This window comes from Hyla sarda, chromosome 7 (assembly GCF_029499605.1).
Source record: "Hyla sarda isolate aHylSar1 chromosome 7, aHylSar1.hap1, whole genome shotgun sequence".
NCBI classification, from domain to species: Eukaryota; Metazoa; Chordata; class Amphibia; order Anura; family Hylidae; genus Hyla; species Hyla sarda.
Genome location: NC_079195.1, coordinates 168,653,859 through 168,676,710, shown reverse-complemented (window position 1 = coordinate 168,676,710; position 22,852 = coordinate 168,653,859). Strand labels below are relative to the sequence as shown.

The following is a 22,852-nucleotide window of genomic DNA, read 5'->3' as shown; positions in this document are numbered from 1 at the left end:
CCTATAACTTTTTTATTTTTCTGTGTATGGGGCGGTATGAGGGCTCATTTTTTGCGCCATGATCTGAAGTTTTTACCGGTACCATTTTTGCATTGATAGGACTTATTGATCACTTTTTATTCATTTTTAAATGATATAAAAAGTTACCAAAAATGCACTATTTTGGACTTTGGAATTTTTTTGCGCGCACACCATTGACCGAGTGGTTTAATTAATGATATATTTTTATAATTCGGACATTTCCGCACGCGTTGATACAACATATGTTTATTTTTATTTTTATTTACACTGTGTTTTTTTTTTATTGGAAAAGGGGGGGTGTTTCAAACTTTTAATAGGGGAGGAGTTAAATGATCTTTATTCACTTTTTTTTTCACTTTTTTTTTGCAGTGTTATAGGTCCCATAGGGACCTATAACACTGCACACACTGATCTTCTATGTTGATCACTGGTTTCTCATAAGAAACCAGTGATCAACGATTCTGCCGGATGACTGCTCATGCCTGGATCTCAGGCACTGAGCAGTCATTCGGCGATCGGACAGCGAGGAGGCAGGAAGGGGCCCTCCCGCTGTCCTGTCAGCTGTTCGGGATGCCGCGATCAGCCGCGGCTATCCCGAACAGCCCGACTGAGCTAGCCGGGAACTTTCACTTTCACTTTTAGCCGCGCGGCTCAGCTTTGAGCGCGCGGCTAAAGGGTTAATAGCGCGCTGCGCCGCGATCGGTGCTGCGCGCTATTAGAGGCGGGTCCCGGCTTCACTATGACGCCGGGCCCGCCATGATATGACGCGGGGTTACTGTGTAACCCCGTGTTATATCAGAAGAGCTGGACCAAGGACGTACCGGTACGTCCTTGGTCCTTAAGGGGTTAACAAGCCAGGAGCCTGCACAGAGCCCTTCTTGTCGTGTACTCACTTCCTGTATTTGGACTCCTCCCACTTTAAAGGTACACTTTAAATGTGTGGAAACTTTACTGTTTACTTTGATGCTTGCATTGTTACATGGTAGTACTTTCTAACTTTATCTGTGATTTATTCAATATTTATTGCACAACTTTATTTCTAGGATTGCTAACATAATCCACTTTTATTAGCCTTTTCTTCCATCTGGTCTGTAGAATATTGTCCCTATGGCTCGCAGCCTCAGTGTCAAAATTGTGAAAGAGTGTTATTTCTTTAATAAAATCATCATGGTTCACAGAGCAGGTTTTACACCCAACTCAATTTCTCCAGAATTCGGCAAATGCTTTGGAAATGTCATGCTTTTGCATGGCTGGTTGATGGGGTGGTGTCTCTTGCCCCTTCTGGTGTGGACAAAAAAAAAACCTTATGTGCCTCCCCCCCCCCCCCCCAAAAAAAAAAAAAAAAAATGACATCTTAGTAAATAACAGACAAAAAAAGAGGACAAAAAAAATTACAGAAAAAACCCTACACTCTTAGTAAATCAGGGCCAATGTATGTGGATATGTATGTGTATGTTCAAGCACCACCTCCAAACTACTAAAGATATTTCCATAAAACTTGGTCACATGTTACTTATATGCCAACTAATAATATAGAAAAAGGGAGAGAAGGAGCGATCCATAGTGTAATATCGCCAGTAATGACAAACGCCAAATGTGAACAAGCGCTTACCATAAAATGTTGTGCAACGGCAGCACAACATGGAGAGGAGTATATATCAATAAGTTCCACAAGTGACCAGAAATAACCACAATCCACCTCCAAAAATGGAACTTCAGGCGCTGAGGGACCAGATAGTAGTATAAGCAAATAGCTTTATTCCCAGAATGCTATCTGGTCCCTCAGCGTCTGAAGTTCCATTTTTGGAACTAATAATATAGGATAGGTAAATTAACCCTTACCCACTCCCATTAGCGAGGGTCAGGATTTTTGTCTAAAGTCCCATACAAGTCTATGGGAAAAATATGTTATTGCATAACTTCCAAAGAGCTGGAGATATTTGATAATAATTGGTCACATGTTACTTATATGTTCATTAACCCCTCAAGGACCGGGGTTTTTTCCATTTTTGCACTTTCGTTTTTTGCTCCTTGCCTTTAAAAAATCATAACTCTTTCAATTTTGCACCTAAAAATCCATATGATGGCTTATTTTTTGCGCCACCAATTCTACTTTGTAATGACGTCAGTCATTTTGCCCAAAAATCTACGGTGAAACAGAAAAAAATCGTTTTGTAAATTTTGGGGGCTTCCGTTTCTACGTAGTAAATTTTTAGGTTAAAATGACACCTTATCTTTATTCTGTAGGTTCATACGATTAAAATGATACCCTACTTATATAGGTTTGATTTTTTCGTACTTCTGGAAAAAATCCTAACTTCATGCAGGAAAATTAATACGTTTAAAATTGTCATATTCTGACCCCTATAACTTTTTCATTTTTCCGCATATGGGGCGGTATGAGGGCTAATTTTTTGCGCCGTGATCTGAAGATTTTAACGCTACCATTTTTGCATTGATAGGACTTATTAATCTCTTTTTATTCCTTTTTTCATGATATAAAAAGTGACCAAAAATGCACTGTTTTGGACTTTGGAATTTTTTTGCGTGTACGCCATTGACCGTGCGGTTTAATTAACGATATATTTTTATAATTCGGACATTTCCACACGCGGCGATATCATATATATTTATTTTTATTTTTATTTACACTGTGTTTTTTTTTTTATGGGAAAAGGGAGGTGATTCAAACTTTTAATAGGGGAGGGGTTAAATGATCTTTATTAACTTTTTTTTTCCACTTTTTTTTTGCAGTGTTATAGCTCCCATGGGGACCTATAACACTGCACACACTGATCTTTTACATTTATCTCTGGTTTCTCATAGGAAACCAGTGATCGATGATTCTGCCGCTTGACTGCTCATGCCTGGATCTCAGGCACTGAGCAGTCATTCGGAGATCGGACAGCGAGGAGGCAGGTAGGGACCCTCCGGCTGTCTTGTAAGCTGTTGGGGATGCCACAATTTCGCCGCAGCTATCCTGAACAGCCCACTGAGCTAACCGGCACTTTTTACTTTCACTTTTAGCCGCGTGGCTAAAGGGTTAATAGTGTGCGGCACCGCGATCAGTGCCGCGCGCTATTAGCGTTGGATCCCGGCTTCACTATGACGCCGGGCCCGCCATGATATGATGCGGGGTCACCGTGGGACCCCGCGTTATATTACGGGAGCGGGACCAAGGACGTGCTCATACGTCCTTGGTCCTTAAGAGGTTAAGAATATAGGATGGGTTTTTAACCTTAACCTACCCCCATTTGCGAGGGTCGGGGCTTTTGTTTAAAGTTCCATGCAAGTCTATGGGAAATGTATGTTCCAGCATAACTTCCAAACGACTGAAGATATTTTAATAATATATGGTACACATGCTACTTATATGTCAAATTAAAATATATATGATAGTTAAATTAACACTAACCTACTTACTTAAGTGACGGATGTTATTTACTTTTCAACTCCCATGCAAATATATGGGACTTCCAGTACCTTAGGATACGTTCACATGAGCGGATCCCCAGTTCGTATTATGCTGCGGATCCAACACTGAAGGACCGCTGTATGCTGCCTTTACAGGTGCCTGCTCAGATTGGCAATCTACCGCTACGAGCAGACACACTGCGATGTGCGAGTCGCTGCGCGCATGTGCAGAATACTTGTAGATCGCGGCTGCTCTCTTCCAACTCAAAGAGCAGGGGGAGCAGCCACAATGTGTGCGAGTACACCACATCGGCAACTCGCACATAGCAGCAGTGTGTCTGCTTGTAGCTGCGTATTACTGCTCCGAGCAGGCACATCTAAAGGCACCCTTTAGGGGTCCTTTAGCCGCAGATCTGCAGCGTAAAATACGCCATGGATCCGCTCATCTCAACATACCCTTACTCCACAAGCTCCACTGTGCATCTCTTGGTGTGTGAGCAGTCTGGCTTGCAAGCCACACCCCCCCTGCATGCCATGCCCACCCTTTTGTTTTCTACCCTTTTTGTGCATCAGTCTGGCTTGCAAATCATGCCCACTCCCACAAAGCCACGCCCCTTCTATTTTCTATTTTGAGGACGAGATATGGGGACGGGATAAAAGGTTGGGATATGAGGATGGGATAAAAGGTTGGTATATGAGGACGGCATATGAGGATGAGGTATGGGGACGGGATATGGGCATGTGAGGTCAGGATATGAGGTCGGAAATGAGGTCGGGATATAAGTTCGGGATATGAGGATGAGATATGAGGTCTGGATATGAGGACAAAATATGAAGGGGGCATATGGGGACAGGATATTAGGTCAGGATATCAGGACAGGATAAAAGGTCGGGATAAGAGGATGGCATATGAGGACGGGATATGAGGTCGGGATTTGAGGACGGGATATGAGGATGGGATATGAGGACAAAAGCTTCATCCTTTGTTTCTTTTCCTCCCCCACAAGGATTAAGTAGGAAAAACTGGGCAACACCGGGTTCTCAGCTAGTTTGTAATAAAATAGTAGGGTCAGTTTAGTAACATTATAAAAAAAACATGTAAAAGTAGAGCACCTTGATCACAATTTGGCAGTCATGTTTGTTATGATGAATAACATATAATTGGGAGGTTCTCGGGTACCTTGAGGAAACTTTGTTAGGAATGGACAGGATATTTTCACAGTCTTCCTTATCAATAACATCTACTACTGTTTCCCATTTGGCCTTACTCTGTGCTGTTATAGAATTTTGATGGTAGGAAACAAATAATTCTGTTAGAACCAACTTTCTTTAACTGGGTAGGTATATGGAACTCAGAATAGTCTAAGTTTTGGGTTCCATATGTGGTGTGATTGGATGATCATCAAGCTCAGTCTTTATATCCCCCACTGTATGCTAAGCCCAAACTGCTAAACAAGAGGAACAATGTGGTGGGGGTGAGAAGGGGAAGGGGGTGGTGTAGGAGGGTTTCGAGGAGGCTAGGGAACCATCAGCTTGGTCACGCCTTTAGGACACTTATTTTATCAACTTGAATTACCAGTATTTATCAAAGTAGAACATTTAATATTATTTCTACATTATTGTATCTGTTTATAAGTGTATTGAAAAGTTGAACAGGTAGGGATTGTTTATCAGAGACAATTAGTGGCAAGCATATCATGCACCATTCTTAAGATTTATACAAAGAATTTAGCAATGAACTTCTCCTGTCACAGTACTGAATGCTTTCATGTGAGTAGCACTATCTGAAGGCTGTCTATTGATTCTCACCTTCTTACTGTGCTCAGCTTTTAGTAACTCTCTTAGATGTCAATGGAGAGAGGTTCACACAAGTGCAATTGACTTCCATTGATTTCAATAGTAAAATGCCCAGTGACAGCTAAGTTGAATCAGCCAAAGGAAATCATGAGACCCATATTCTCCCAAAAGGTGAGAGTCCCAAAGGAAAGACTCAGTATTCAGGCATTTAACATGTGGATATGCCATTTAATGGTCTAGATAGAAACACCCCTCTAAGAAAAGTAGGCAGGTCATAGGATTTTTTTTTTAAGGATTTATAAAGATCAGGGGCACAGGTCACTTCATCTGTACACTGGATCTGGATATTACTTTATTGTAAGACCTGTAATTATGGACACATCAGCCCTGTTTTTATATATACCATAATTACCAACATTTCAGATTGTTCTGGATACTGTACGTGGGCAAAAAAAATTGCCTGTACATTACATTACAGTGTATTTAGCCATAATAACTAGAGAAGTTTTTAGAGCGCATATAAAAAGAAGCATATGATAATATATATATATATATATATATATATATATATATATATATATATATTTATACATATAATGTTTAAGATTAATCTTCAGGTTTCTGTATAATTTCAATCCCAGAAAAGTGTTTGGCAATTAATATTCATATTACAACCCTGCATGGTGAATACTTCTTCAGCCTTAATAACTGCCAGCCCCAGAATAAACAATAGCAATTGGCTTTAATTATCAGTGTTTAATGGTGCAGAATCACACAGGGCAGGAAAAGAAGTAAATAATTACTGCCAGAAGTGTGTAGAGTAACTTTCCTATCAATTCAAAGTGTTAGAGTGGGGGAGTCTGGATATATTAACCTGTTCAAGCACCTAACTGAGGTTCACCATCAGAAGTACATTCTGCAAAGTATTGTCCTCTGATAAAAACACTTGTCAGCTACCTAATAATTTTAAGGTTACGTTCTAAGTTCCCCATTTCTGAAACAAAAATAATGTACGCGTCTTATTTATTCTGTAATTGAGACTCCTGGAGTTACAAAATTAACAGAGTAATTGGAGACGGCTTCTTAGAACTACAGTACTTCATTAGAGACCACAGAGGAACTTTGGTGTCGATTTTTAAGATTTAAATATATCGGGTCACATTGAAATCCTGTGTTTTCATTTCGAAATAATGAGAGCCTAAGGCAAAAGCGTCACCAACAAAAAGTTAGCTTCATTTATCATTACTGCCAGTAAAACGAACTAGAACACGATTGTAAACGCAGTTAAAATGAGTCTTGTCAGTATCAGTAGATCAATAGGACAATTCAAGTCTCAAACATAGTATTAAAAATATGATTAAAGGAACAGTAAACTGAGGATTCAATGGTTTTCTTAATTTTCCTAAAACATGCAGTCTTGTAGAAATCTTGTAGAAAACACAGCGGTTCATTTCCTATGGCAGACAGCAGTATGGAAGGCTCATGCTGTACCATCTTGTTTTAGGGTACGTTCACACATACAAGATCCTGCGCAGATTTGTTGTGCAGGATTTATAACTGCAGATTAGAAGTTGTGCTCAGTCATTTAGTTTACATTGAAATCTGCAGCAGAAAATCCTGAGTATCAAATCCTGCACATCAAATCTGCGTACGTGTGAAAGTACCCTTAAAGGGGTACTCCCGTGGAAAACTTTTTTTTTTAAATCAACTGGTGCCAGAAAGTTAAACCGATTTGTAAATTATTTCTATTAAAAAACCTTAATCCTTCCAGTACTTTTTAGGGGCTGTATACTAAAGAGAAATCCAAAAAAGAAATGCATTTCCTCTGATGTCATGACCACAGTGCTCTCTGCTCACCTCTGCTGTCCATTTTATGGACTGTCCAGAGTAGGAGAAAATCCCCATAGCAAACATATGCTGCTCTGGACAGTTCCTAAAATGGACAGCAGAGGTCAGCAGAGAGCACTGTGGTCATGACATCAGAGTAAATGCATTTCTTTTTTGGATATCTCTTTAGTATACAGCCCCTAAAAAGTACTGGAAGGATTAAGATGTTTTAATAGAAGTGATTTACAAATCTATTTAACTTTCTCTCACCAGTTGATAAAAAAAAAAAAAAAAAAAAACGTTTTCCACGGGAGTACCCCTTTAAGGAGAATCATTAGAAATTTTAGAAATTGACCTTTTGTTTAAGTCTTATTTAACAGAATTTCTGGTGTTTTTTTCTTTTCCCTCTTATCCATATCAGATTCATGGGGATAGTATCTTGATCCGGGGACTTTTTCTAAATTCTAGTAGTGTTGAGCGGCATAGGCCATATTCGAATTCACGATATTTCGCGAATATATGGACGAATATTCGTCATATATTTGCTAAATTCACATATTCGTAATATTCACGTTTTTCATAAAAATGTGCATATGCGGAAATTAGCATATACCAACATTTACATATGCGCAAATTTGCATATGAAAAAATTAGCATATATAAAGTTTTGCATATGCAAAAATTTGCACGCCAGTCCCACACAGTAGTATTAGAGCCTTCTTTACACCACACAAGCTGGAAGCAGAGAGGGATGATCACTGTGATGTGTACTATAGAAAAAAAAATATATATATATATTCGTAATTGCGAATATATAGTGCTATATTCGCGGATATTCACAAATTCGCGAATATGTGATATTCGCAAATAAAATTTGCATTGCGAATATTTGCGAGCAACACTATAATGGAGTTGAGAAGGAGTTGAAGTCAGTTACGGAATAATTGGCATCAGCCTTATTGGGGGGGGGGTGTAAAACTCTTTAGTTGCTGTCCACTTTGTCTATACTTCCACACTCATATTGACCACCCCCTCCTGCAACAGAGCTCATATGATTCGGGCAGGGAGCCTTGCTTACAGCGTGGAGCAAAGATGAAGCCAGGATAAGTATTTTTCGCAATATGTGGAGCACTTTTTTGGGGGGTAGCCGCATAAGCCTAGCCCTTTAGTATATCTGGAACTTGTGGTACTTCTCTGTTCTTCTTTATCAGCTCTGACTCCTGGCATCATCTGACAACGCTCCTGTCCTACTGCCTTGTGATGGCCCTGTCATCTTGTCTGTGTGCTGTCATGGGCCCAACCTCCAGCTGCCAACTGGTGATTACTCTGCAGACTGAGACCTAGGGATACTGTTCAGCAAAGTCCAAACCTCCTCTTGGGGGTTAAGGGGGGTTACCGGGGCGACCGGGGCGACCAGGGCTACCCCCCCCCCCCCCAGCATGGGGAACCACTACTTTGGCTTTGAGAATCCTGCCACATTTGCATTGGCCAATATATATTATAGACATATAAAAACAAGACATGCGAAGCATCTGCATGACCTAGTGAGTAACATATATAAGCATTAACTTTTCTCAGTGATATGACAGGTACACTTTAAACTCTCTCTTAGATTGGCTGCGTTAACTAATAAACCCATGTTGATTTGCAATGCAGTCTCAAATCAGAATTACAGAAAATGTTGAATGGTGCCATTTCTACTCATTTACGACACTGTCAGATAGTCGCCAGGGTGTTTTTAAAATGTGTTATAAAATGAGGGTCTATTTATTTTTAAATCTAAGCCTACAAATCCTTTCTCCTATTCTTTATAACATTTTATTCTTATTTGCCTTTAATATTACTAGTAATAAACATTCAATAATGAATCAAAAATAATTTGATTTATAATTATATAAAAGTATTACAGTGAAAATACAAATATAAAATATACATATGAAATGACATGAAAATATAATTAATTTAATCTACACATGTACAACATTAAACCAACACACAGACATGGATAGCTGCTCTAGAATAATTCACAGGAAACTGCTGACATGGGATAATAGGGCAGATTATGACTGATAACGTTCCTTTATTGTCCATTTCCGCTGCACTGTTTTTGTGTAACATACATTTTTATTAATATGCTAATGAGGGGGCGTTTGTTGCACAAGTGGTGTTTCTTTAGCCCAAGGTGCACTGATCCACCTGCTGTTGTAACAATGCCTCCTCATGAATATTCATCTGCCCCTCCACAGTGGGGTAAGTCAAGGCCACTCCTCACTGCAGAGAGCCGGATAAATGTTTATGAGGAGATGCTAGTATAGGAGGGGGCCGGCAGGTCAGTGCACATAGTGGCACAGTAATGCCCACAATGCACCAGACGTTCTCACTAAAATATTAATAAAAATGTATAATACACAGAAACTGTGCAGTGGAGAGGGATACTAAAGGTATGTTCTTGCCCCTATTATATTAGCCATTATCAGTACATTAAATTCTGTCCAACCTGCTAACAGTTTCCCTTTAAAAAATTTGTTATCAAATGATTTACAATGAGAGCGATTAACCATTTATTTACATAGGAATGATTTAGGATCATCCTGAAGATAAATAAAATGCTTCGATTTAGCTCTTAGGTTCTCTCTCAAAAAATACTATAAAGACCTGACATTTTGGTTCTTTACCAAGCATCCTTCCTGATGATCTCTCTGCAAAACTATGCATTCTATAAATGTAGTATATGTCCATATACTTCCTCAGATATACAGCTCAATGACAGCCACAGCTTACAGCCACCATGTCGTCATACTGTTTTAGTACGACATTCTCTTCATCATCAAAGTATAGTAAGTTAATAGAATTAAGCCTATCAGGGACACAACATGGGGTGGCGATATCCTTGTTTAGCTTTAAAGCATGAACAATAGACTGCACAGTAGCATGATTTGTGGCACCTAACCCCTTCCCCATAGGGAAGATACATGTGCCTGTACAATGATAAGCATTATATCCTTTGGGGGAGATAATCCAGCCAGCCCAGCCAATGTCTTCAAAGTCCACATACAGGGGCTTCCGCTGACATGAAGGATATCTATCAGGATACACGTCCCTAGCTTTCCGACTTTTGTATGTTGTTGGATGTAAAGAGTCTTCAGATGAGAGGGAAATACCTAAGGAAATGTAAAGAAAGATCATTAATATTGTATTCTGCTGTATGAAAGTCAAAAACATATGAGCATATGATCTGATAATATGGAGCTTTCTGGTGTTATAATATGGAGCTTTCTGGTGTAAATTCTATAGTTTTCTATAGTTGCTGTCACTAAAAAACTTTTTAACATGATACACATGGCAAACATGTCAGTTTTGTTAGTCCTGAGAGCTCCACTGATCACAAGATATAGCTGGGAGGAGTGTGTGGCTTGATCCGACTCATTGCAGTAGACTGTTTACATAATGTGTCTCCTGTAATGAGTCTCGCTTCTCATAGTTAAATCTAGGGATCGGTGGGGGGTTCAGCACTAAGACCCTGACTGATTACAATGTTTGACATATCTGTGTATCATGTCAAAAGATATTGAAAGAGACAGTAATAGGAATGTGTTGAATGGTTTCACGTAGTGTAACTAATCACAGCACGTGAATGTGGAAGCACCTTCACAAGTATGTAAACTTCCTCTTTTGGGCTGAGCAATTAGATGATATAATATATGCAAATGAGCAGCAAGTGTCCATAGGGTGTTGCCGATCACCTCAAGTGTCAGCATTTCTATCACTGTTAGCCTCCTTTTCCTCCATTTAATTCATAATATTTATGCTGTGTGCTGCCAGTAAGAGAAAAGCTAAAGGTATGCTTGTGCAGGTGCCTCAACAGCTACCTGGTGCTGTGTCTAGTTATACTGGGCGAAACCATCTGAAAGACTCCTTTCAAGTTATGATAAACACTCAGGAGGCATAAGTATACCAATAATAATAATAATGATAAAAAAAATCTGATACTTTTAAAGGGGTACTCTGGTGGAAAACTTTTTTTTTTTTTTTTATCAACTGGTGCCAGAAAGTTAAACAGATTTATAAATTACTTCTATTAAAAAATCTTAATCCTTCCAGTACTTATTAGCTGCTGAATACTACAGAGTAAATTATTTTCTTTTTGGAACACAGAGCTCTCTGCTGACATCACGAGCACAGTGCTCTCTGCTGACATCTCTGTCCATTTTAAGAACTGTCCAGAGTAGGAAAAAATCCCCATAGCAAACATATGCTGTTCTGGACAGTTCCTAATATGGACAGAGATGTCAGCAGAGAGCTATGTGTTCCAAAAAGAAAATAATTTCCTCTGTAGTATTCAGCAGTTAATAAGTACTGGAAGGATTAAGATTTTTTTAATAGAAGTAATTTACAAATCTGTTTAACTTTCTGGCACCAGTTGATTTAAAAAAAAAAGTTTTCCACCGGAGTACCCCTTTAATACAAACATAATCTACAACTGACAAATCAGTACTGAAGGGGTTCTTCATATGCCTATCCCAGTCATAAGGTAACATAAATGTTAATAATCAATATATATAATAAAACAACTTAGGTCATACCTGTCTCTTTTGCCTTTGCTGGTGGCATGTATGGGTTTGGAACTCCTCTTCTGCCATCATCACTGAAGAGGACCAGATAAGATCTTTTACTATCTAGATTCTGCTTAGTCAGCCCAGAGAGATCTGTATCTAGGAAATTCCCTGATGGTAAAGTAAAAGTAATAAGAAAACCATGATTGGTGCTGTCATCTCCAACCCATCCAGATACCTGGTAAAGAAAAAATAAAACTCTCTTTAATATTTGTATTATTTATATAACGCTTCACTTACATTTTCACATATTACAATTAATTAGCATTTCAAAACACATCATTCTATACTGTTTTAATAAAATACCCTCCTTTGGATACTGGTGAAAGTAAAACATAAAAAGAAAAAAAACTATACTATTTGACTAGAATTTTATTTTTAAACATATCTTTATTTGACTTTTTTTTCCGATTTTTTTCCGATATTTTGTGACAACCACGCCCCCTCCATTCATGACTATGGGAGGGGGCGTGATGGCCGCCATGCATTCTCTCATAGACATGAATGGAGGGGGCGTGGTGTGACATTGCGAGGGGGCATGGCGTGACGTTGAGAGGGGGCATGGCGTGACGTTGCGAGGGGGCGTGGCATGACGTCACGTCTCCAGTCCTGGAAAAACTGAGGTTTCCGAGACTGGAGTTGCAGCCCCGTATAAAATGCTGGTGCTGCACAGAGATTGAACATCTTATCCCGAATCCTTTGGATAGGAGATAAGATGTCTTTGGCCGGAATACCCCTTTCATTTTATCAATTAAACCAAGTCATTCAATAATAGATAAACTTCTCTCATCGCACCACTTACAAGTCACCAGTAATTTGGCAAATGTAAATATTTTTATTAAGAGGCGGCCTTGTTCTCCAAATTACACAACAATAAACTACAACAGGGCTCAGGATTTTCAACATTGAGATGTATATACAGTAGATCTACACATCCCTGTAAAATGCCAATTTCTTGTGATGTTAAAGAATAAGACAAAAAGAAATTATGTGACTATAATGTAAACAACTCTTTAAAGGGGAAAAAAATCTTTAAAGGGGAAAGAAAAAAAAATTGCATACTATATTCTGTTCCATTTTTTTTAACATCACAAGAACCTGCCATTTTAACAGGGGTATGTAGACATTTAATATTTATGTTATATTTACTTAGTGGAGGAAACGGAATCTAACTTCTAACTGAACACTTAATGTGAGGTATGACATATGAGGCATATATCAAAGAGATTTCCTAATTGAACATCTGTTGGGAAATTAACTAATTTTCAAAGTAATGTTTATTAATTCATAACATGTAATAAATAATGTGTGTAAAATTATAGTATTTTGTCACTTATCAGCTTACCAAGAAAAAGCCGTGTTCACACCATTACATGGCTACTGTTTATAACAGAACCGCAGTCTCTGTGACAGGTGGATTTTCTGATAAGTTTAAACAGATCCTGAGAGAACTTTTTGGCTTTAATGGGGTCCGTCAGGGGCCCAGCAAGAATAATGCTGTGACATTTTTTCCATCAGAAATATTGGAAAGGCTTACAACAACCTAGATGGAAGCAACTAACACAGATGCAGAGTCCAAGTTAAAAGACTTTTGAGGATCCATAATACACAATTTTTATAAGGTATGTAGTCAGGCTCATCAATGTTACCCAAGGATAACAAACAAAAAGGATTAACAAGTGACATATTATTCATCCTATAAAAGACTACAAAAAGAGAATGTTGTGTCATGATACTCACTGTTTGAGTGACGTTAAACATCTCCCAGCCTTGTGAATGCAGTGGAAGAAGTCGAGAAGTAATTAAGTTTCCTCTCCATGGTCTTGATGCACTGTCTAAGAGCTCATACACGTCTACCTGTAAAAAAGGGCAAGATAAACTATGAAATGTAGAGAAAAACTACAATGCTAGAACATGTTATACCAAGACTAAAAGAATGTAAAAATTTATGTCAGAAATACAGTTTTGTTTGTCCAAGTATTGTTGCATTTATTAACACCTGCAAATGCATTCAACACAGTCGAAAAATAATATCCGTCCATATCCACCAAGCATTTCATGTAATTAAGTAACCTCAATGCCAACTAACTATATCAGCTCTATATATTTTTTTAAGTTAAACAGATTTGTAAATAACTTCTATCTAAAAATCTTAATCCTATCAGTACTTATCAGCTGCTGTATGATACAGAGAAATTTGTGTAGTTCCTTCCAGTCTAACCACAGTGCTCTCTGCTAACACCTCTGTCCATGTCAGGAATTGTCCAGAGCAGGAGCGGTTTGCCATAAAGATTTGCTCCTGCTCTGGACAGTTCGTGCCATGGACAGAGGTGTCAACTCAGAGCACTGTGTTCAGACAGTAAAGTACTATACAACTTTCTCTGGAGCATGCAGCAGCTAATAAGTACTGAAAGGATTAAGATTTTTAGATAGAAGTTATTTACAAATTTGTTTAAAGGGGTATTCCAGAAAAAAAAACTTTTTTTATATATATCAATTGGCTCCAGAAAGTTAAACAGATTTGTAAATTAGAAATGCGGATGCGTAGCTCTACAACATAAAATGTACGAGGTTAACTGGATACCTCTCACCCAAAAGAGGAAAAAAGGGGTTGAATCAAAGAAAAGAAAATATACCAGTCCTCAGTACACTAACTCTTCAAAGAGTTATATGGCATTTGTAATTTGATTTGTAAATTACTTCTATTAACCCCTTAAGGACCAAGGACGTTCTGGAACATCCCCGCACCCTGGGCTTTAAGGACCAAGGACGTTCCAGAACGTCCTGGTGTTTCTCCGGTCTCTGCCGCGTGCCAGGCAGAGATCAGAACGGCATGTCTGCTGTAATCGTTCAGCAGGCATGCCGTGCAAATGCCTAGGGGGGTCCCGGGACCCCTGCATGTCAGCGATCACCGGAGATCGCTTGCAAAATCACGCAAGCGATCTTCGGTGATTCGGGACATTCGGGTCACTTTGACCCGATGACCCGGTAATAAATGGTGATTGGCAGTGTACAATTCACCGCCAATCACCTGCCGTAGCTGGGGAGCGGTGACAATACTGTCACCGCCCCAGCAACGCGGCTATTGGCCGGCGATCGTCCGGCCAATAGCAGAGCGGCAGAGGAGGGGTTAACGCCTCCTTCCCACTGCTGCACCCGCTCTTTTCGTTCAGTCAGCGGGTGCCGCAGTGAGAAGAAGCCGTGGATCCCCCCTCGGAGCCGGAGCCCCCTCAGGAGCCGTAGAATAGGGAAAGCTGATTGCAGGGACAAGTAGGAGTTAATAGGTTAAAAAAGTTCTATAAAAGTAAAAAAAAAAGTTAATCCCCCCCTCTGACCCCCTAATAGGTCCCCCAGGGTCCTATTAGGGTCTGATCCCTTACCCCGGGTCCAATTAGGGGTTCAGGGAGCTGCGTTTGCCACCCCTTTTATTTTTTTGGCCGCAGCTTTTTTAAAATTTTTTTTACCTATTACTGTTATACACTTTTTACACCAAGCACCACACAGAACCAACCTGTTGTTGGTGAAGTATAAGGATAAGAGGGATGTCTTTATGCTCACCACAATTCATGGGAATGGCAGCACCACTGTCCCTGTGCAAACTTGTATGCCCAGCAGTTCATTGCCCAACACCCGATTCCTTTTTGGCCAGGTCCAATGAATGGCGCTCCATTGATGCAGCGGAAATGAGGACATTTTGGGGCCTCTCGCTGCATATGGGCCTGGTCAAAAAACCAAGTGCTCGTCATTACTGGAGCGGGGACGTCCTCTACCAGACCCCGCTTTACAGTATGGCGATGACACGGAGGCGGTTCAAGGCCATTCGTAAATGCTTGCATAATGCAGATAATGCGGCATGTCCGCCCCGAGGTGATCCCGCCCATGACCGGCTTTACAAAGTGAGGCCGGTCATCAATCACTTTGGGGCCAAATTTTTGGAGGCCTATGTACCGCTCAGGTACCTCTCGGTAGATGAGTCTCTCATCAGTTTTAAGGGGAGTCTCATCTTCCGCCAGTATATTCCCTCGAAGTGGGCGCGGTATGGCGTGAAACTCTACAAACTTTGCGAGAGTACCTCCGGGTAAACTTGCAAGTTTAGAGTATATGAGGGACGAGATTCCTGTATTGAACCCCCAGAATGTCCTCCCACTCTGGGTGTTAGCGGGAAACTCGTTTGGGACCTTGTGCACCCATTTCTGGATAAGGGTTTCCACGTATACGTGGATAACTTTTATACCAGCATCCCTCTGTTCAAATCCCTTTTTTTGCCAGATCCACGTCCGCTTGTGGGACCGTGCGGAAGAACCAGAGAGGCCTCCCTCTAAATTTTGCTAAGACACCTATCCCCAAGGGTGATTCCCGTGCCCTCACCCATGATAACCTGTTGTTGGTGAAGTATAAGGATAAGAGGGATGTCTTTATGCTCACCACAATTCATGGGAATGGCAGCACCACTGTCCCTGTGCGAGGTACTGTGGGACAGGTCCTCAAGCCCGATTGTATTCTGGACTACAATCGGTATATGGGGGGAGTTGATCACTCAGATCAAGTACTCAAGTCATACAACGCCATGCGGAAAACACGGGCATGGTGCAAAAAAGTTGCGGTCTACTTGGTACAGATTGCCATGTACAACGCTTTTGTACTATCCCAGTACGCTGGCAACACAGGGACATTCCTCCAGTACCAAGAAGAAGTCCTAAGGTTCCTGATCTTTGCTGACCGGGAAAGATCAGGCCAGACTTCCCAAGGGTCTGGAGTTATAGGCGCCAGGATCGTCCCAGGTCAACACTTTCCAGGTGAGGTCCCCCCCCCCACCCCCAGTGGAAAGAAGGGACGATCCCAGAAAAAATGCAGAGTGTGTTACAGGAAGGGGAGACGAAGGGACACCACCATTCAGTGTGACACTTGCCCAGATAATCCGGGCCTCTGCATAGGCTGCTTCAGGGAGTATCACACTTCCACGGAGCCCTAAATTTTCCCTTATTCTTTGAATTTTCCATAATTTGACCAATATACCAAGTCAAGAGTACATTCCAAAATATAACCCCCATAAATCACTAAATTGCCCAACAAAAACAAAAACTTGATAAGACCTCTGGGGGTGTTTTGTCAAAAATGGGTCATAGGTCACTGAGTCACTATCATCGGGGACTTTTTTATGTTGCCTCAAATGTGCAGCGCTCTCTCTCCACCTGAGCGGGTGCGCATTTGAGGCAACAGGTTAGGGACGGCCACACACATCACATTCCCAGAATGATGATTCAGAGCATAGGGTTTGGGGCGGGCATATTTTTTTTAGCTTTGGCTATGCTCTGGGTCATCATTCTGGGAACATATCCTGTTTTATTATGTTTTATAATTTTCTGGCCCACTGTACCCCCTATTACGGGCCTCTGTACCCCACCTGTCTACCCCAGTTACGGCCCATTGTCCCCCATAGTGTTCCCCTATTTTAGAGCTCAGTGCTCCCCCCATTAACGCTCCTTATGGGGGGGTCCTTCATCCTGGCTCCATATCAAGCTCAAGGTCCCTGACTGCGCTCCCACTCAAGCAAGACCTGCTGTGCACCCGCCAAGCCTAAATCATCAAAAAATAAGGTATGTCCTTACTCCAAAGAAATGTATTTACAAATTGTGGGGTGTCTTTTCTGCCATTAACCCCTGTAAAAATGTAAAATTTGGGGGGGAAACACACATTTTAGTGAATTTTTTATTTTTTTTTACATATGCAAAAGGGTCTAGTTTCCAAAATGGTATGCCATGTGGGGGGGGTATTTTGCTGTCCTGGCACCCCGCCCCCCCCCCCCCCCCCAATTCAGAAAAGTTTGCAAATGTGACTCCTTCTCTTCTGAGCATTGTGGCGCTCCTGAAGTGCACTTGACGTCCACTTATGGGGTACCTCCATGCTCAGAAGAGATGGGGTTACAAATTTTGGGGGGTCTTTTCTACTAAGAACCCACGCAAAAATGTGAAATTTGTGGGGAAACCCACATTTTTGTGAAATCCCTGTTGTTATGTTCCCCAAGGGGTCTAGTTTCCAAAATATAATGCCATGTGGTTTGTTTTTTTTGCTGTCCTAGCACCATAGGGGCTTCCTAAATGCGGCATGCCCCCAGAGCAAAATTTGCTTCCCAAAAGCCAAATGTGACTACCCCTCTTCTGAGACCTGTAGTGCGCCAGCAGAGCACTTTTCACCCCCACATGGGGTGTTTTCTGAATCGGGAGAAATTGGGCTTCAAATTTTGGGGGGTATTTTCTGCTTTAACCCTTTGTAAAAATGAAAAATGTTTGGGAAACCAAGCATTTTCGGTAATTTTTTTTTTTTTTTTACATATGCAACAGTCGTGAAACCCCTGTGGGGTATTAAGGTTCACTTTACCCATTGTTTGGTTCCCCAAGGGGTCTAGTTTCCAAAATATAATACCATGTGTTTTTTTTTTTTTTGCTGTCCTGGCACCATAGGGGCTTCCTAAATGCGGCATGCCCCCAGAGCAAAATTTGCTTCCAAAAAGCCAAATGTGACTACTCCTCTTCTGAGACCTGTAGTGCACCAGCAGAGCACTTTTCACCACCTTATGGGGTGTTTTCTGAATCGGGAGAAATTGGGCTTCACATTTGGAGGGGTATTTTGTGCTTTTACTCTTTGTAAAAATGAAAAATTTTTGGGAAACAAAGCATTTTCGGTAATTTTTTTTTTAACATATGCAAAAGTCGTGAAACCCCTGTGGGGTATTAAGGTTCACTTTAGCCCTTGTTACGTTCCCCAAGGGGTCTAGTTTCCAAAATATAATGCCATGTTGTTTTTTTTTGCTGTCCTGGCACCATAAGGGCTTCCTAAATGCGGCATGCCCCCATAGCAAAATTTGCTTCCAAAAAGCCAAATGTGACTACTCCTTTCTGAGACCTGTAGTGCGCCAGCAGAGCACTTTTCACCCCACTATGGGGTGTTTTCTGAATCGGGAGAAATTGGGCTTCAAACTTTGGGGGGGGGTATTTTCTGCTTTAACCCTTTGTAAAAATGAAAATTTTTTGGGAAACCAAGCATTTTCGGTAAAATTATTATAATTTTTTTTACATATGCAAAAGTCGTGAAACCCCTGTGGGGTATTAAGGTTCACTTTACCCCTTGTTACGTTCCCCAAGGGGTCTAGTTTCCAAAATATAATGCCATGTGGGGGGGGGGGTTGCTGTCCTGGCACCAGTGCGCCAGTAGAGCACTTTTCACCATCATATGGGGTGTTTTCTGAAATGGGAGAAATTGGGCTTCAAATTTTGGGTGGTATTTTCTACTATTACCCTTTTAAAAAATTTAAAATTTTTGGGAAAACAAGCATTTTATGTAAAAATTAAATATTTTTTTTACATTTGCAAAAGTCATGAAACACCTGTGGGGTATTAAGGCTCACTTAGTTCCTTGTTACGTTCCCCGAGGGGTCCAGTTTCCAAAATGGTATGCCATGTGTTTTGTTTTGTTTTTTGCTGTTTTGGCACCCTAGGGCTTCCTAAAGGTGACATGCCCCCCAAAAACCATTTCAGAAAAATGTTCTCTCCAAAATCCCCTTGTCGCTCCTTCCCTTCTGAGCCCTCTACTGCACCCGCCAAACAATTTACATAGACATATGAGGTATGTGCTTACTCGAGAGAAATTGGACTACAAATACCATTAAAAATGTTCTCCTTTTACCCCTTGCAAAAATTCTAAAATTTGGTCTACAAGAACATGCGAGTGTAAAAAATTAAGATTCTGAATTTTCTCCTTCACTTTGCTGCTATTCCTGTGAAACACCTAAAGGGTTAAAACACTTACTGAATGTCATTTTGAATACTTTGGGGGGGGTGCAGTTTTTATAATGGGGTCATTTATGGGGTATTTCTAATATGAAGACCCTTCAAATCCACTTCAAAACTGAACGTGTCACTGAAAAATAGTGAGTTTGAAAATTTTGTGAAAAATTTGAAAATTGCTGCTGAACTTTGAAGCTCTCTGGTGTCTTCCAAAAGTAAAAACGCACCAATTTTATGATGCAAACATAAAGTAGACATATTGTATATGTGATCCAAAAAAATTAATTATTTTGAATATCCATTTTCCTTACAAGCAGAGAGCTTCAAAGTTAGAAAAATGCTAAATTTTCATTTTTTTCATCAAATTTTGGGATTTTTCACCATGAAAGGATGCAAGTTGCCACAAAATTTTACCCCTATGATAAAGAAGAATATGTCACGAAAAAACTATCTCGGAATCAGAATGATAACTAAAAGCATTCCAGAGTTATTAATGTTTAAAGTGACAGTGGTCAGATGTTCAAAAAACGCTCTGGTCCTAAGGTGTAAAATGGCCTGGTCCTTAAGGGGTTAAAAATCTTAATCCTTTCAGTACTTATGAGCTTCTGAAGTTAAGGTTGTTCTTTTCTGTCTAAATCCTTTCTGATGACACCTGTCTCGGGAAACGCCCAGTTTAGAAGAGGTTTGCTATGGGGATTTGCTTCTAAACTGGGTGTTTCCCAAGACAGGTGTCATCAGAGAGGATTTAGACAGAAAAGAACAACCTTAACTTCAGAAGCTCATAAGTATTGAAAGGATTAAGATTTTTTAATAGATGTAATTTACAAATCTGTTTAACTTTCTGGAGCCAGTTGATATATAAAAAAAAGTTTTTCCCTGGAATACCCCATTAACTTTCTGGCAGCAGTTGATTTCAAAACATTTGTTTTCCACTGGAGTACCCCTTTAAATTTGAGTATATAAAAAACATGTATAGGCAATCCAGAACCCATTTGAGGAAATACTGAGTTCTTTAACTCAGAGATGCCTTCCAACACTAAACTGACCGATAATCTGCTGCTGTTTTAAAGGGGTGTTCCGGAGGGGAATTTTTTTTTTTTCAAATAAACTTCTATTAAAAAAATCTTAATCCTTCATGCACTTATCAGCTGCTGTATGCTCAAGAGAAAGTTGTGTAGTTCTTTTCACAGTCTAACCACAGTGCTCTCTGCTGCCACCTCAATGTCAGGAACTAACTAAAGAAGGAGAGGCTTGCTATGGGGATTTGCTAATGCTCTGGACAGTTCCTGACATGAACAGAGGTGGCAGCAGAGAACACTGTGATCAGACCGGAAAGAACTACACAACTTCTTCTGCAGCATACAGCAGCTGATAAGTACTGGAAGTCTAATGATTTTCAAAAATTTTTTACCTTTAAAGTACTTCTTTATCTGTATTATCCAGGCCGCAACAACATGTTAGTGAATCAGCATGCTGAAGAAAAAGGACTATAAGAACAATGCCACTAGGCTATACTTTGTACCCATTTAAACTTACCCTACAAAAATGATATCTGGCTGGCATTCCAAGAGGCTTCCACTTGAACACTCGAAGCTCAGCTTTCAACATTCGTTCCTTCCTTCCAACCGATGAAATGTTGAAGAAAAAAAATGAAGTTCCTGCTTCTGAGAGCACTGTAGAAAAACAAGATCAGTAGTGAAGTTAGTAGATCTAGATAGTAAAATAGCTACATTGTAACTTCAGAAAATATCATTGTATTCACACTGTTGTTTGATGCCAGCCTTACTGATACCTGTAGAGTGATGGTACTGTATAGGGGTAACACATTTATTTTTTCAGATATTTGTTATCATCTTATTTAATGTAGCATTATGAGGAACTGATTTAGTGGATTACTCTACAGAGAATATTTACCCTTAATGCAAATAAAGCTTAAGTAGTATAAGAATTCTAAGAAATGGACTTTAGTTTTTAACCATTAGCCTAAATGTTTGTTCATTGTATTGTATTCTAATTGCTTACATTGTTTTGAATAATTGAGGCCATATCAGGAGAATCCTATCCAAAGTCACATGAATACACTTAAGCTACGTATAGACAATTTAGCCAGCTGGATGCCATGAATATTCAGTTCGGACAGCAAAATGGAGCAGATAGTGCTGGGATAATGGTATTAAGTTAACTTTGTACATATTACTAATTGTTAAATACAGAAGTATTAAAGGTTTGCTTACTTGATGTCATTTCCTTAGAATAAGGCCATGTTCACACAATTATTTTTTGTACAAGTTTTGGACTGTAAAATGCCATTTTTACTGCTCAATAAAACAGGATAAAATTGAGCACTCAAACACTTTCATTTTACCACAGCCATTCATATGCCTGTAAAATGTATAAAGTTTTCTTTTTTGACAGTTGCATTTTTTTTAAGAACCAAAAATTTTCACACTAAAATGACAGATATTTTTTATAGCTGTTTCTTCATAAAAATTGATGATTTCTTTACAGCTGATAAAATACAGGCCTTAAATAGTGTGTGAACATGGACTTAATGAAGAGATAAATAAATAAATACAAATTTAAGTGTATATATATATATATATATATATATACACACACACACATATATATATTTATATCTCTGACATCTTATTTGCTGTGTCTCATTGCTGATATATATATATATATATATATCTTTTTTTTTTTTATCTCACAACTATTCTTACCTTTGTTCTCAAAGCTTCTCACAACATTGCCTTCTAGTATTCCAGGTGCCTTGGTGCTTCCATCTGGTCCAGCAACTCGACTGTAGAGTTCCAACATGAACTGAGGAGGCTTTTTGGCAGGTGTGATGTTGTGAGGCAGTTCTCCGAAGGCAAAAACTTCCTGTAACTTCTGGATGGCCTCCGATACTACCTCAGAAGAAGAAGTTCTTAGAGGAGATTTTCTCTCCTTCAAACTTAAATGTAAAAGTGTGGCAGGGTCAAGAAGGACCAGAATAAAGAAAATAGCTAATATAGCTTTCATCTTGAAACTTGTTGAAAGCCCTGTGCTTGTCTGTATAGTAACGTACAGTATCTAGAAAATTGTATCTATCTAAAGTTCTTCCTAATAGTAAAACTACATTTATAGATGTCCTCACTAATCTCACATACTATAGAGCAGACCCAATTGTTACCCAAGACCTGTGACCTGCTTGAATCCAGTGTAATGGTGTGACGCCTGCACCCCTATATAAAGGTCTTAGATATCCACCCCCAACACATACACACAAACACATCTATATGAATTGCAGATCTGCCTAATCCCCAGAGGGGGAGGGAATCACAAGAGGAAAAGCAGCAGTGAATCAATAAGTGTGAACAACCCTGGAGAGTAAATGTATTGTATATACAC

General features: G+C 39.8%; 1 protein-coding gene across 1 annotated transcript; it reads right to left on the bottom strand.

The window, feature by feature from the left end:
• Nucleotides 1-9,819: 9,819 nt before the first annotated feature.
• Nucleotides 9,820-22,483, bottom strand: LOC130283184 (bone morphogenetic protein 2-like). Its single transcript, XM_056532386.1, has 5 exons — nt 22,183-22,483; nt 20,993-21,129; nt 13,413-13,529; nt 11,643-11,850; nt 9,820-10,220 (listed from the first exon to the last, which is right to left on the bottom strand). The coding sequence occupies exons 1-5, from the start codon at nt 22,481-22,483 to the stop codon at nt 9,820-9,822; spliced, it is 1,164 nt and encodes a 387-aa protein (XP_056388361.1).
• Nucleotides 22,484-22,852: the final 369 nt, after the last annotated feature.

What these genes read in the sequence shown, in the direction of transcription:
- LOC130283184 (XM_056532386.1), bottom strand. Translation starts at nt 22,483, where the DNA reads ATGAAAGCTATATTAGCTATTTTCTTTATTCTGGTCCTTCTTGACCCT. An exon ending in GAGAAGCTTTGAGAACAAAG is followed by an intron (nt 21,130 to 22,182) that starts GTAAGAATAGTT and finishes GTTTTTCTACAG; the next exon opens with TGCTCTCAGAAGCAGGAACT. An exon ending in CCAGATATCATTTTTGTAGG is followed by an intron (nt 13,530 to 20,992) that starts GTAAGTTTAAAT and finishes CCTTTTTTACAG; the next exon opens with GTAGACGTGTATGAGCTCTT.